Raw genomic sequence first — 15,549 nt, 5'->3', positions numbered from 1 at the left:
AGGGCGAATTTTGGCGATATTATAGAGGAAGAAATGACAGGTTTTAGCAATCTGTTGAATATGTGCAAAGAAGGAGAGGGAGGAGTCGAAGATGACCCCAAGGTTACGAGCAGAAGAGACAGGAAGAATGAGCATATTGTCGACAGAAATAGAGAGTGGGGGAAGGGGAGAGGTTGGTTTAGGTGGGAAGATAAGGAGCTCAGTTTTGGACATATTGAGCTTCAGGTGGGAGGTGAGACATCCAGGCGACAATGTCAGATAGGCTGGCAGATATCTTGGTCTGGATTTCAGGCGAGATTTCTGGTGTGGAGAGGTAGATCTGGGAATCATCAGCGTAAAGGTGATATTGAAAACCGTGGGCTGAGATCAGAGCACCAAGGGAGGAAGTATAGATGGAGAAAAGGAGAGGTCCTAGGACAGATCCCTGAGGTACACCCACTGAGAGCGGGATAGAGGAAGAGGAGGATCCACCAGAGTAAACATTAAAAGTACGCTGAGAGAGATAAGGAGAAAACCAGGAAAGAGCAGAGTTCCGAAATCCAAGTGAGGACAGCGTGCCAAGGAGTAGGCTGTGATCAACAGTGTCAAAAGCAGCAGAGAGAGCAAGAAGGATGAGGATAGAGTAGAGCCCTTTGGATTTAGCCAGGAATAGATCATTGGAGACTTTAGCAAGTGCAGTTAGCTCTCCTGTCTTTCACAGTCCTTCCTGCAATAGAAGATGTCTTCTTAGAAGATGAGCTGATAGCAGGATGTACAGGATCCCCCACACAAAGTTTGCTAGCTGTGGCCAACATGTTTGCTTGTTTTTCCAAAAAATCTAAATATTGTCATTTGCATCAGTCAAACGTAAATAACAGTCCAGTTCATTAACAGGCTTTGAAGTAGAAAATAACATGGGGAGAAACTCCCTGTGGCCGTCCCCATGGGATCTGTCCCTGTCCCCGCAAGCTCTGTCCCCGTCCCCATTCCCGCGGGTACTGCGGGTCCCCGTCCCCGTGTCATTCTCTACCTGGAGGCACACCTAGCCAGTTGGATAAGCACCGCCATACTGGGAAAGACCAAGGGTCTATCAAGCCCAGCATCCTGTCTCCAACAGCGGCCAATCCAGGCTTCAAAAACCCGGCAACCCCACCCCTCCCCCCCCAAATTATCAGGATTAGCACAGTGAGTATGTACGAGATAGATTTGCATGCAGTGGGTCTTCATTACATACAAATGGAGAACATGCATATTGATTGTAGCAACCTGAAAACCCAACTGGCTAGGTGTTGCCTCCAGGAGAGGGTTGCAACTGAAGTCTTTCCTAAAACCAGAAAAGTAGCCCAGTATCTATAGCTGCTCAGCAAATTTGTTGAAAATTGGCCCTCTCTGCCTTTGGAAAACTCCTGAGCAAATAGAACCCTTGCTTTTTATGCTAACACTAGTAAAAAAAAGGCCCGTTTCTGACACAAATGAAACGGGCGCTAGCAAGGTTTTCCTTGGCTCCCCTGCAGCCACCCATGTCCAGCGACCCTCCTCTCCCCCTGCAGCCACCCATGTCCAGCGACCCTCCTCTCCCCCTGCGCCCACTGCAGCCACCCATGTCCAGTGAACCTCCTCTCTCCCCTGCTCCCCTTCCTGCCACCCATGTCCAGCGACCCTCCTCTGTCCCCTGCCCCCCCTGCAGCCACCCATGTCCAGCAACCCTCCTCTCTCCCCTGCCCCCCCTCCAGCCACCCATGTCCAGCGACCCTCCCCTGGACATGGATCAGCTGTGTTTCCCCCCCCCCCCCCCCCCCCCCGGGTTCTAAAGTTGACATCATAATGGCTACGGTGATGTCAGCCTGATCTACGGAGCCTAGCAGACCAACTTGGAATGAGCCATGGTCACAGTCAGAACGTTGGAGGTGAGAATTATTATATAGGATCATCACCCCTTTCTCTTTCTTTCAAATACAGATGTTAGAATGAGTAAAAACAATTGCTTAGTGTTGTTCTTCTGAAGGAAGCTGAAGTGTCTACTTATAATGTACAATTAAGAAGGAGGCTTCTTACATAACCAGTTGAAAACGGAAGCAGGCACTGAGAGGCAACTGGATCCTTTTTAGAGTTTACCTAAGATTTTTTTTTTTTTTTACATAGAGTAAGTGCGGCTGAAGAAGCTGCTTTAAGGTCGTTGCGAGAGAAACTCTACGCACACAGATCGGAGCTTCTTGCAGCTTTCCGGAAGTATGACCAGGAGGAGACAGGTACTAACATTGCACTGTAGACCGCAGCTCCGGGGAATTCATGTGCTGATTTCGGGGCCCTTTTACCAAGCTGCAGTGAAAAGTGGCCTTAGCGAGTCCTTACGCAGGTCATTTCTGCGCACTAAGGCCATTTTTTTCCATATGGGTAAAATGGCCGCTTTTCCTATTTTTTTTTTAATTAATGGCCATGCACTAATTTTTCCATTAGCACGTGGCCGTTAATGAGTAAGGACTTGCACTAATTGTATGGTAATTGGTTAGCATGCGGCAATGTAGCTCTGCTGATTAATGCAGAATACACGTACTCTCTCTGCATGCGACCTGCCCCCACTGCTAAAAAATAAAATCTATTTTTTTGCATGTGGGAAGCGCACGCCCAATCACAAAATTACCGTGCAACTCCTAAGCGCGCCCTGTGATAAGACTGTAGTAAGTATGCATTAGTGCGTACCGCAGCTTAGTACGAGAACCCCTTGGTGACTTCAACAGGCCTTATTATCGGCACAACCAGTATATGCAAAGCAATCAGATTCACTTGTTGAATGTATTCATATGTATCTGATGAATATTCATTGCTGATTTCCTAAACCAGGGGCGTAGCTGCGTGGGGCCACGGGGGCATGGGCCCCCGTAGATTTGGCCCTGGCCCCCCCCCACCGCCAACCCCTTCCACCCCCCCTCCTGCTGCCAACTCTTATCTGCTGCTGCTGTCGCCATCGGGTACATTTGCTGGCTGGGGTCCCCTACTCCCGCCAGCCAAAGTTCTCTTCTCCGGCACGGCCGCAGCTCCGGCATGTTGCTGATCTGCAAGGCTTCTGTTTCTGTGAGTCTGACGTCCTGCAAGTACGCGCAGGACGTCAGACTCACAGAAACAGAAGCCTTGCAGATCAGCATTGCGGCTGCGCCGGAGAAGAGGACTTCGGCTGGCGGGGGTTGGGGACCCCCGCCAGCAAAGGTACCCGACGGCAGCAAGGATGGGTTGGCTGCAGTGGGAAGGGGGGAGGTCGAAAGGGTTAACACTGGGGGGGGGGTCAAAAGTGGTGGTGGCGGCGGTGGGGGGGGATCAAACATGGTGGGGGGCTAAAATGTGCCCCCTCACCTTGGGCTCTGGACCTCCCTCCCGCCGAAGTCTGGCTACGCCCCTGTCTAGTTGTCCACCTCCAGCATGACGTCTCTCAGTTTTTCTTGTCTCTCCCTTGATTATTTTTCAAGCAACAATATCACTCAGGGCTCCTTTTACTAAGCGGCGGTAAGCCCAACACGAGCTTACCGCTCGCTATTTAGGAAGTACCGCCAGGCTACTGCAGCAGCCCGGCGGTACTTCCTACCCCTACCGCGCCATCATTTCTGGCGCTACGCAGATTTGGAGCGCTGGCTACTACTCGGCGGTAATCAGACAGTGCACCCTCACCCCCAAAATGATCTTTTACACATCCCGTTCCCCTTCCAGACATGCAGATCGTGTGGGGGGGGGGGGGGGGCAATACCTCCCAAAACTAGTTTTCAATCTAATTCGTGTTTAATTTGGGATCTAAATGTCATAAATAAGTAAATAGATAAGTACAAACTGCAGTTCATGTGGGGGGGGGGGAGGATGCCCCCCACCCCGTAAACTACAAGAAAGAAGTAAAAAAAAAAGGCCAGGGAGGGTGGCAAATGACCCGGGGGGGGGGGGGGTTCCTTGGGGGAATTGTCTTCATTAAGTGGGAATTGTCCCAGGGAGAATTGTCTGGGGGGGGGGGGGGGGCATTGGTGGGTGGGAACTGTACTGGTGGGAAGTCACCTGATACCATACTAAATGACCTGGGGGGGGTCCTTGGGGGAATTGTCTTCATTAAGTGGGAATTGTCCCAGGGAGAATTGTCTCGGGGGGGGGGGGGCATTGGTGGGTGGGAACTGTCCTGGTGGGAATGCACCTGATACCATACTAAATGACCCGGGGAGGGGGGTTCTTGGGGGAATTGTCCAGGGGAGAATTGTCTCGGGGGGGGGGGGGGGGGGCATTGGTGGGTGGGAACTGTCCTGGTGGGAACTCACCTGATACCATACAATCATAGTGCACAGATTTCTGATGCCTTTCAGTGCCCTTTATAGACCCCACCCCCTCTGTGCATTTGACTTTTCAAAGTGGCAAGTGAAAAATGCAACATAGGGGAGTGTGAGATACGAGTTCAGTCCATGGACGAGAGTTAGTGATCACAGAATTGTCTGTTTTTTCAGGAAGGATTTCCAGTAGTGACTGGGCCTTGGCAGTGGAATCTGTTCTGCACCTGGATCTGCCCTGGAGGACGCTGCGCTCTCGCTTGGTGCGGGTTGCCTCGGATGGAAGTGTTGAATACCTCTCCTCTTTTGAAGACTTGAAAATGGAACAACCCATAAAACAAGTAAGAACAACTTAGAAAGACCTGAGTTTCAGTGACAGTATGAGGACCGTTACACTGTACTGCTCTATTTTCAATAAGCTGAGGCCCCCTTTCACCACAGCGGGTAAAAGGCTGTTTTTTTTTTTAAAGAAATGGCCATGTGGCAAGTGAACCACTTGCCGCGCGACCATTTCAGGGTGGGGATCACTTACCACCACCCATCGAGGGCACTGCCCAATTACCGCCTGATAAACACTGGCGCTAGAAAAAGAAAAATATTTTTGTAACACTGGAAATGGCGCACGCTGGGGGAGGGGGGTGTGGGAGCTACTGCCAGGCTGCTGCAGTAGCTCAGCGGTACTTCTGGTTTCTGATTTACAGACCCCTGACCCCCCCCACCCCCACCGCCATGAGGGCACAGGGGGGCTGGAGGTACATTGGATTTCTAGCCCCCCCCTAACCCCTCCATACCCAAACAAAAATACCTGGTGGCCCATGTGGGCTGACGACGCAACCCCCCACCCTCCCGGTACCTCTTGTTGGAGTTTCTCCCTTATATGGCAGGATGCACCGGGCAGGGCACTTCCATTTGTAGGTGACGCTGGCTGAAAGAGGGGGGGTCACTAAGCCATCAGGGCTATGCTTTGGGAGGTGGGTCCAGGGGTCCCATGAACCCCCGGGACACGATGGCAGCCCGGGCTGACAATGACAGCCCAGGCTGTGAGTCTGATGGGGGGGGGGGGGGAGGGGAGGGCTGGAGCCTTAACCCTAATGCCAGCTCTGAGCTGACATAGGGTTAAGGCGCTATTCTGTCCCTATGATCAGAGTGCTATATGATAGAGGTCTATAAAATAATGAGTGGAGTTGAATGGGTAGATGTGAAGCGTCTGTTCACACTTTCCAAAAATATTAGGACTAGGGGGCATGCGATGAAGCTACAATGTAGTAAATTTAAAACGAATCGGAGAAAATGTTTCTTCACTCAATGTGTCATTAAACTTTGGAATTCGTTGCCAGAGAATGTGGTAAAGGCGGTTAGCTTAGCGGAGTTTTAAAAAGGTTTGGACGGCTTTCTAAAGGAAAAATCCATAGACCATTATTAAATGGACTAGGGGAAAATCCACTATTTCTGGGATACGCAGTATAAAATGTTTTGTACATTTTTGGGATCTTGCCAGGTATTTGTGACCTGGATTGGCCACTGTTGGAAACAGGATGCTGGGCTCGACGGACTTTTGGTCTTTCCCAATATGGCAATGCTTATGTACTCTGATCATAGGGGTGGAATACAAGGAGAGTTCATTTAAATCTAATTTAAATGAGCTCTGCTTTATGGCTTCGCTCCGGTGCTCTCAGCCCGATGATTATGGGGGGGGGGGGGGGGGGGGGGGCGCAGGTAAATGCGGATGCTGGTCTGGTGCTAGTGGCCTCTAGCCCCCACATTTACCTTTGATCATTGGACCCTTAGTGACCAGACTTGACAATCTACTGAACGAAACTGGTGACCCAGTCCATTCTGGTTTTGCCTACATGCTTTCTATATTTCCCACACCTTACAGTTCTTTCTGACTTTCAAGGCACTTGTAAGCGATTACACCAAGTTCAACAATGTGGTGACAAATGTGTTCAGTTCTGCTCCCTGCTAGTGACACTGTGGACATGACTCATCCTTCAGCAATTTTCCATTCCAGTGGCTGTGAGATAGAATTGAGCTGACTGTGCAGGAGAGAGAAGCAAATGAGATCTGGGTGAGGGAACAAATATGCCAACTGAGAAATGGAAGGCAGAAAAACACCAATTCTGATTGGGAGGGGGGGGGGGGGGTGCCCTTGTGCAAAACTTACCCCACGTTTATCAGTTTATAATATCCCAAGAACTTCATCTGTGTGCCACCTCCCCAGGGCAACTCAAGGCCCTACTCTCCCCCCTAGTTCTGCTTCTTCATTCCCCCTACCCCCCCCCCCCCCATGTCCAACATCTCAACCTTCTCTTCCCTCCCCCTTCCCCCACTCCTCCAAGGGTCCAGCTTTGCCCCATCCTTTCCCTCTCCTCTCCTCATGTCCAGCATCTCTTCCCCGCTCTTCCTCTTTCTGGCCTGCAGGCTCAGCTTGTTCGCTTTTGCTGATGCTACTGTAAACCCCCTAGAAGGTAAAAGCTTCTTTTCTTCTCTATATTTACACTACTCCCACTTTACCTCTGCCTTATCTGGGCCTGCATTACTTAAAAACAGGATGTGTGCTGCAGGGCCCTTAAGCACTGGCATGTGTTTGAGGCCTTCCATATCCCACCACCCAACACAGGGCTGGAGCTCAGGTGGACGCTGAAACTACTTTAAATTGCCACTGCTCTCAGGTCCGCACCACCACACTGAAGCTGCACCATCATCGCCCCCTGAATTCTGCCATCCTAGGCAGACATCTGCTCCACCTAGTGGTAGGGCCAGCCCAAGGCAAGAACCACAGTAGGCCTGATCAAATGTAAAATGAGACTTCTTAATCAGGTGGTCACACATTGTAGTGGCAAAATAGCTGATGTAGCACTAGAAGGCATGAAAGAGGAAAGCAGAGAACATTGTGAGGCACTGACATTAAACAAAACGGCCATAGGTGGGGGGAGATGCTTCTTTTTGGTGGGGTGGTTTGGTTGGGATTTATCAGAGTCCAGGTCCCTGGCCAATGACTTAGCCAGTACTAGGACTAGGGGGCATGCGATGAAGCTACAAAGTAGTAAATTTAAAATGAATCAGAGAAAATTTTTCTTCACTCAAGGTGTAATTCAACTCTGGAATTTGTTGCCAGAAAATGTGGTAAAGGAGGTTAGCTTAGCAGAGTTTAAAAAAGGTTTGGACGACTTCCTAAAGGAAAAGTCCTTAGAGCATTATTAAATTGGATTTGGGGAAAATGCACTATTTCTGGGATAAGCAGCATAAAATGTTGTGTACTTTTTTTTTTGGGGGGGGGGGGGGGGATCTTGCCAGGTACTTGTGACCTGGATTGGCCACTTTTGTAAACAGGATGCTGGGCTTGATAGACCTTTGGTCTGTGCCAGTATGGCAACACTTATGTGCTTGGGATTCTGAATGGAATGTTGCTACTCTTTGGGGTTCTACATGGAATGTTGCTGCACTTTGAAATTCTGCATGGAATCTTGTTATTCTTTAGAATTCTAGAATCTTGCTACTCTTTGGGGTTCTACATGGAATGTTACTATTGTTTGGGTTTCTGCCAGGTACTTGTGACCTGGATTGGCCACTGGTGGAAACAGGATGCTGGGCTCGATGGACCTTTGGTCTTTCCCAGTATGGCAATACTTATGTACTTATGTCTCATTTGTTTGATTAGGAGGTTATTTAGAGGGTGCCGGGGAGGGGTGGGGAAGATACCTTAGTAAAAAAGTTTTGATGACGAAATGTAGTCTGTTGCCATTACTAAGTTTGTATTGCCATTTGACTATATGTATGTTCATTATGTTGTTTATCTCTGTTGTTTGATTACATCATCAATAAAATTGTTGAAATATTTTTTAAAAAATGGTCAAGATCTGGAAAAAGGGACAGAAGAAAAAGGAAAGATGAACACAGGGAACTGGTTACCATAGCCTAGTTGGTAAATATAACAGAAACCTTCATGAAAATTTTAAAGCAAAAAAATTTTTTATCTCATTACTCATATTGTATACATAATTACTTTTTATGCAGAATCCAATAAAGTATATAAATATTTATTTGCTGTGCTCAGTTTTTTTGGTGTATTGCTGTGGACTGAAAAGTCCAAGCTTTGCAGGGACACCACCCTTACATCATAGCACATCCTACCTCCATCCTAATAATAATGTTCAATAGATGGGCAAAATCCAAGAAAAATATTAAGAACTGATGTTCAAAAAAAAAATTTTTGAATAACAGCTACTTAGCTTAAGTGGAGATTGTGCAAAATCAAAGATCTTCTTCCTGCAAAATTCTTGTCCACTGCAATACTTTTTTCAAAGAATCATTCCGTGCAGAATTTAAGAACAAAGGAATCACAGTTCAGCAATTTTAGTTCCCATAAAAAAGTAAAAAAATTTTTTGCTTTAAAATTTTCATGAAGGTTTCTGTTATATTTACCAATTTTGTAATTTGAAACCGTTTCTTATTGAATACCCAGAATTACGTTTGGTACCATAGCCTAGTGCCAACATTCATATAGAAGAAGATATCAAGTGATGTTAATGGCTTTAGAATTGCTAGTGGAGGAATATTACTTAACAAGTGCTTTTCACTTAGACTGTCATTTTAATTTTAATATATATTTTTTCAATTATTGTAGGTTCAGCCAAATTTAGTTGAAACCCTGTATCGATACAAGACCGATCTCAAGATAATATTTAATATAATTGACAAGGATCATTCAGGTAAGGTCATGTCTTCATCGTGCTCTTCCCTCCTCATACAATTTTCTACATTAGTTTTGTAATTAAGGGGCCCTTTTACAAAGCCTTGTAACATAGTAGATGACGGCAGAAAAAGACCTGCACGGTCCATCCAGTCTGCCCAAGAAGATAAATTCATATGTGCTACTTTTTTATTTGTACTGTCCTCTTCAGGGCACAGACCGTATAAGTCTGTCCAGCCCTATCCCCACCTCTCAACCACCAACCCCGCCTCCCACCACCAGCTCTGGCACAGACGGTATAAGTCTGCCCAGCACTATCCCCGCCTCCCAACCACCAGTCCCGCCTCCCAACCACCGGCTCTGGCACAGACCGTATAAGTCTGCCCAGCACTATCCCTGCCTCCCACCACCGGCTCTGGCACAGACTGTATAAGTCTGCCCAGCACTATTCTCACCTCCCAACCACCAACCCCGCCTCCCACCACCAGCTCTGGCACAGACTGTATATGTCTGCCCAGCACTATTCTCATCTCCCAACTACCAGTCCCGCCTCCCACCACCAGCTCTGGCACAGACCGTATAAGTCTGCCCAGCACTAGTCCCGCCTCCCAACCACCAGCCCCAGCACAGACTGTATAAGAGTTAAAATTGTATCACTCCAAGAAGTGGGGAAACAGCCTCTCTGAAAATTGGACAATGGTTACACATAATAATTTTTATGGAAAGCAAATGAAGCAGCATAATGGCAATGTTCAGGTATATTATAATTTGATAGATTGTTCCATGATGATGCATAATGCATTTCCTAGGGCCCTGTTTACTAAGGTGCATTAGCGGTTTTTTAACGCGCCTACAATTAGCTCGTGTGCTATGTACACGCCCATAAGGATACTGTAGGTACGTACACTGTTAATGCAAGTACATGGTTAACCCACGTTAAAACCACTAACGAGCCTATAACGCAGCTTAGGGCCCCTTGTATTATTGGATTAGATATAGTAGTAACAAAACTCATTACCCCTGTAGTCAGGAAAGAAATCTGACTAAGGTATTTTTTTTACTTGTTAAACTTCAAATTCATATAAACCTGTACTGGGTTTATATGTTAATGTCAGGTCAGTGAAAAATAAAAAGGTTTTATGAGACCTTTTAGTTGATGAACAACCAGGTTTTCTATTTATCACAGAAACCTGGCTAACAGAGTTAGATGATCCAAAGCTAAGCAAAATTTGTCCAGAAAGATATGCAGAGCATATACAAAAACATGGACTGATGAGACAAAGTCAGCACGGATTTAGTGAAGGGAAGTCTTGCCTCACCAATCTAATGCATTTTTTTGAGGGGGTAAGCAAACATGTGGACAATGGGGAGCCGGTTGATATTGTATATCTGGATTTTCAGAAGGCGTTTGACAAAGTGCCGCACGAAAGACTCCTGAAGAAATTGCAGAGTCATGGAATCGGAGGTAGGGTATTATTATGGATTAAGAACTGGTTGAAAGATAGGAAGCAGAGAGTAGGATTGCGTGGCCAGTATTCTCAGTGGAGGAGGGTAGTTAGTGGGGTCCCGCAGGGGTCTGTGCTGGGTCCGTTGCTTTTTAATGTATTTATAAATGACCTAGAGATGGGAATAACTAGTGAGGTAATTAAATTCGCCGATGACACAAAATTATTCAGGGTCGTCAAGTCGCAGGAGGAATGTGAACGATTACAGGAGGACCTTGCGAGACTGGGAGAATGGGCGTGCAAGTGGCAGATGAAGTTCAATGTTGACAAGTGCAAAGTGATGCATGTGGGTAAGAGGAACCCGAATTATAGCTACGTCTTGCAAGGTTCCGCGTTAGGAGTTACGGATCAAGAAAGGGATCTGGGTGTCGTCGTCGATGATACGCTGAAACCTTCTGCTCAGTGTGCTGCTGCGGCTAGGAAAGCGAATAGAATGTTGGGTGTTATTAGGAAGGGTATGGAGTCCAGGTGTGCGGATGTTATAATGCCGTTGTATCGCTCCATGGTGCGACCGCACCTGGAGTATTGTGTTCAGTACTGGTCTCCGTATCTCAAAAAAGATATAGTAGAATTGGAAAAGGTACAGCGAAGGGCGACGAAAATGATAGTGGGGATGGGACGACTTTCCTATGAAGAGAGGCTGAGAAGGCTAGGGCTTTTCAGCTTGGAGAAGAGACGGCTGAGGGGAGATATGATAGAAGTGTATAAAATAATGAGTGGAATGGATCGGGTGGATGTGAAGCGACTGTTCACGCTATCCAAAAATACTAGGACTAGAGGGCATGAGTTGAAGCTACAGTGTGGTAAATTTAAAACGAATCGGAGAAAATTTTTCTTCACCCAACGTGTAATTAGACTCTGGAATTCGTTGCCGGAGAACGTGGTACGGGCGGTTAGCTTGATGGAGTTTAAAAAGGGGTTAGATAGATTCCTAAAGGACAAGTCCATAGACCGCTATTAAATGGACTTGGAAAAATTCCGCATTTTTAGGTATAACTTGTCTGGAATGTTTTTACGTTTGGGGAGCGTGCCAGGTGCCCTTGACCTGGATTGGCCACTGTCGGTGACAGGATGCTGGGCTAGATGGACCTTTGGTCTTTCCCAGTATGGCACTACTTATGTACTTATGTACTTATGTACATTGCCCTACATTAGGCACACGAGGAGAGGGTCTAGCACTTGTTAATAGAGACTTATTTAGGGTTAAATTATTAGATTCATTAAGTTTACGGATCCTCTGTGTTCTATTTTAGTACATTGCCCCCCCCAGGAAAGTGGACAACAGCGTAAGATACACCATGAACACAGAAACACTCCCGTCTCCACACAAAAAAACTGAGAGTCTATTGTTGTAGGTACCAACGCGAGCCCTTCGAACTCCAAATTGGAGTTATGTTACCTGCGTGGCCCTTGTGGTAATTTCAATTTTAGCGCGTCTGCTACACGCGCCCAAAAAATATTTTTTATTTTCTGACGCACATAGACCATAATCGCCCGGTTACCACATGAGACCTTACCGCTAGGTCAATGGCTTGCGGTAAGGTCTCAGACCCAAAATGGCCACGCGAAAATTTTCATTTTGCCACACGTCCATTTTCGGCAAAAATTTTAAAAAGGCATTTTTTGTAGGTGCGCTAAAAAGTTATTCTGCCCGCGCCCAAAACACGCAGCTACACTACCACAGGCCATTTTTCAGCGCACCTTAGTAAAAGGACCCCTAACAGAATTGTTTTCACGCTATCTACATCATGATCTTGGGGTGATAGTATCTGAGGATCTGAAGGTGACGTAAGAGTGGGACAAGGCGGTGGCCGTAGCTAGAAGGTTACTAGGCTGTATAGAGAGAGGTGTGACCAGCAGAAGAAAGGAGGTGTTGATGCTCCTGTATAAGTCATTGGTGAGGCCCCACATGGAGTATTGTGTTCAGTTTTGGAGGCCGTATCTTGCTAAGGATGTAAAAAGAATTGAAGCGGTGCAAAGAAAACCTACGAGAATGGTATGGGATTTGCGTTACAAGATGTATGAGGAGAGACTTGCTGACCTGAACATGTATACCCTGGAGGAAAGGAGAAACAGAGGTGATATGATACAGACGTTCAAATATTTGAAAGATATTAATCCGCAAATGAACTTTTTCTGTAGATGGGAAGGCGGTAGAACCAGAGGACATGAAATGAGATTGAAAGGGGGCAGACTCAAGAAAAATGTCAGGAAGTATTTTTTCACGGAGTGAATGGTGGATACTTGGAATGCCCTCCTGCGGGAGGTGGTGGAGATGAAAACGGTAACGGAATTCAAACAAGCGTGGGATATACATAAAGGAATCCTGTTCAGAAGGAATGGATCCTCAGAAGCTTAGCGGCGATTGGGTGGCAGAGCCGGTGGTGGGAGGCGGGGCTAGTGCTGGGCAGACTTCTACGGTCTGTGCCCTGAAAATGGCAGATAGAAATCAAAGTCAGGTATATACATAAAGTAGCACATATGAGTTTATCTTGTTGGGCAGACGATGGACCGTACAGGTCTTTCTCTGCCGTCATCTACTATGTTACTATGTGGTGCGCATTTCAAAAAAACTATGCACACTATTATAGAATACACCCGATCTGCACCTAACTTATGTACGGGTATTTAGGTTTGGTTTTAGGTGGCCTAAATGGGCACACCTAAATTTTAGTTGCAAGAACAGTGTGTGAGCGTATTCTATAAACTACGCCTACTTTTAGGCGGAGTTTATAGAATCACATTAACTGCATGGTTTTACGGCGCTAATTTTTAAGGTGCTGTATTTCCCCCATTATGGGTGGAATTTGTTCCATCTTGTAAGATTAATTTAATGTTTTTGTTTTCTGCTGTTTTTCTTGGATTATACATATGTGTTCACCATTAGGACATGATGACTTCATTTATCCTTGAAAAGAATAGAAAATTCTGGTGACATGATAGAGCTGTGCACTGACATGGTCCATTATCATTTTCTGTAGGGCTGATCTCCATTGAGGAGTTCCGCCAGACTTGGAAACTATTCAGCTCTCATCTTCAGATCAACATAGATGATGCAGCCATTGATGATCTGGCTCGTTCCATTGACTCCAACAAGGATGGCAGCATTGACTTCAACGAGTTCTTAGAGGCCTTCCGTGTGGTTCAGAAGTTTGAAAACAAGGCGATTCATTGAAGAAGACGGGCTTCAGCTGAAGAAGCAAAGGCCAGTGCGATAGGTCTGGCTTCATCCGAAATTCAGTGGCAAGCTGAGAGAAATCTTTGCAGAGGCAGAATGGCCGGTCTATGCATGGAGATCCTCAGTCAACTCAACAAGCAACAAGAGGAGAAGAAGATTCCCAAAGACGTTGCTCACTGAATAAGATCAAGTTTTCGAGACTAGCGGTGGGAGTGAAATAGAAGGGACAAAATGAAAGCAAACAGCTTTGACAGCTGTTTGTGACCCATCGCAAGGTGCAGTATTATAAAAATGTAAATTGCCTCATGGCTTCCAGTTTTGAAGATCATTCAGGCTGGTTGTTATTGATCTTTTGGAACTTCTGTCTTGTTTGTTGTAAACGTTCTCTCTTATGTAACAATGCCTACAGTTTGGGTTGTTACTGTAACATCCACTATATCTTTTGTAATCTTGCATGGACCCTGATGCCAAAGTAAGCATATTATCTAGCACAAGGAAGGTGGCATGCTATGAAATGCATTCTGTATAATTCATTCTGCTTGTTTCACCCAAGTTAAATTCGCACAGGTAACAATGGTGTGGATATGTAAAGTCATACACATCAGCCATTAGTGGTAACTGGCAGGATGCTTTTGCTGCTACAGACTGAAGCAATTTTGTATCCCAGTGGTAGTGGAATGATTAAGATTCAGGTTAGTGCTACACTGAAATACTGGGATCTGAATTATTTTCATAACCATTGGATTGCAGCATCTGCAGTTCCTTGCAGTCGAGGGTGGTGGTCATCCATGATTGTTCTATCTGAGGATCCAGAAGTAGTTGATGAAGAGCCAATCAGGGGTCAACAGACTGTCCAACTTTGGGCCTAAGCCCTGGAGCTACTGATTCAGTGTACAGAAAGCTGTTTCAACCATCATCAGTTTCATCTTGAAACATTTTGACTATCCTCCCTGACTACCACTAAGATGTTTGGCTGGAGAAGGAAATAGCCTAATTCATTTTAATGCTGAAGACCTCAGAAATTGAGGCCTAAGATATATGTTAATGCATCTTACAAGAAGTACCTCTCCTTTTTAAAGAACTTAGCTTCACTATCCTCTCATGATCCAGTCAACCCAAATTTGAAACAAATATTCTTGAATATAAAGTGTTACCTGTCAGAAGACATTAATTTATTGTTAAGCACTTAGAAATGTCTTTTGTACAAGGTCAATTTGATATACTGTCATCGTAAACTACATCTAAGTGCTGTACAAATCTAAACTAATGGGGTAGAGGGATTCATAAAACAGAGTTCTACTTGCCATAACAGTACTTCCTTGTGGACTGCGGTGCTAGTTTTTTTTGGAGCAAGGTAAGAATTATGTACTTAGGTCTGTTGGACATGTGCTTTTAAGACCACATTGGTCCCTTCTTCAGTTGCAAAAGGTGAGATTAAAAAAAAAGTGAGCACTCAAAGGGGTGTAGTCGAATGGAAATGAACACTACTGAGTTCGTCAGGTGACACCAAGTTATGAGTGGATTGGTATCAATTAGAAAAGACTTAATCGTCAGCTCTAGTGTGAACACGGGAAGGTGTAGACAGACTTCTTAACGGAACACCAGAAATGTGATTAGAAGCTACTGAAGTGTCCATTCATCATTCAGAGGCCCTTTTACAAAGCCGCAGGAGGGCTAACGTGCGAGTTGCGTGCGCCAAATCAGTACTACCACCAGGGTAGCGCTTGCGTCCGGCGGTAATTCTGAGTTTGACGTGCACCGAATCCCGCGGTAGAAAATATTTTCTTATTTTCTACTGCGGGGGGACATTCCCGGTGGTAATTAGCAGCACGGCCACGTTGGGATGTGGGTAGCACGTGAGCCCTTACCACTAAGTCAGTGGCTGGCAGTAAGGGCTCAGGC

General features: G+C 46.1%; 1 protein-coding gene across 1 annotated transcript in view; it reads left to right on the top strand.

The window, feature by feature from the left end:
* PPEF1 (protein phosphatase with EF-hand domain 1) overlaps positions 1-13,912 on the top strand; it is an 82,737-nt gene extending 68,825 nt beyond the window's left edge. The window contains exons 13-16 of the mRNA XM_030202531.1: positions 2,122-2,228; positions 4,449-4,612; positions 8,899-8,983; positions 13,451-13,912. Of these exons, the coding sequence (XP_030058391.1) occupies positions 2,122-2,228; positions 4,449-4,612; positions 8,899-8,983; positions 13,451-13,644 (550 nt within the window). The 3' untranslated portion in view covers positions 13,645-13,912. The remainder of the gene's footprint in view (positions 1-2,121; positions 2,229-4,448; positions 4,613-8,898; positions 8,984-13,450) is intronic.
* The last annotated feature ends 1,637 nt before the right edge of the window (positions 13,913-15,549 follow it).

The sequence above is a fragment of the Microcaecilia unicolor genome, chromosome 4 (assembly GCF_901765095.1).
Source record: "Microcaecilia unicolor chromosome 4, aMicUni1.1, whole genome shotgun sequence".
In the NCBI taxonomy this organism is placed as follows: domain Eukaryota; kingdom Metazoa; phylum Chordata; class Amphibia; order Gymnophiona; family Siphonopidae; genus Microcaecilia; species Microcaecilia unicolor.
The sequence above is the reverse complement of the archived record's forward strand: the minus strand, read 5'-3'. Positions and strand labels throughout refer to the sequence as shown.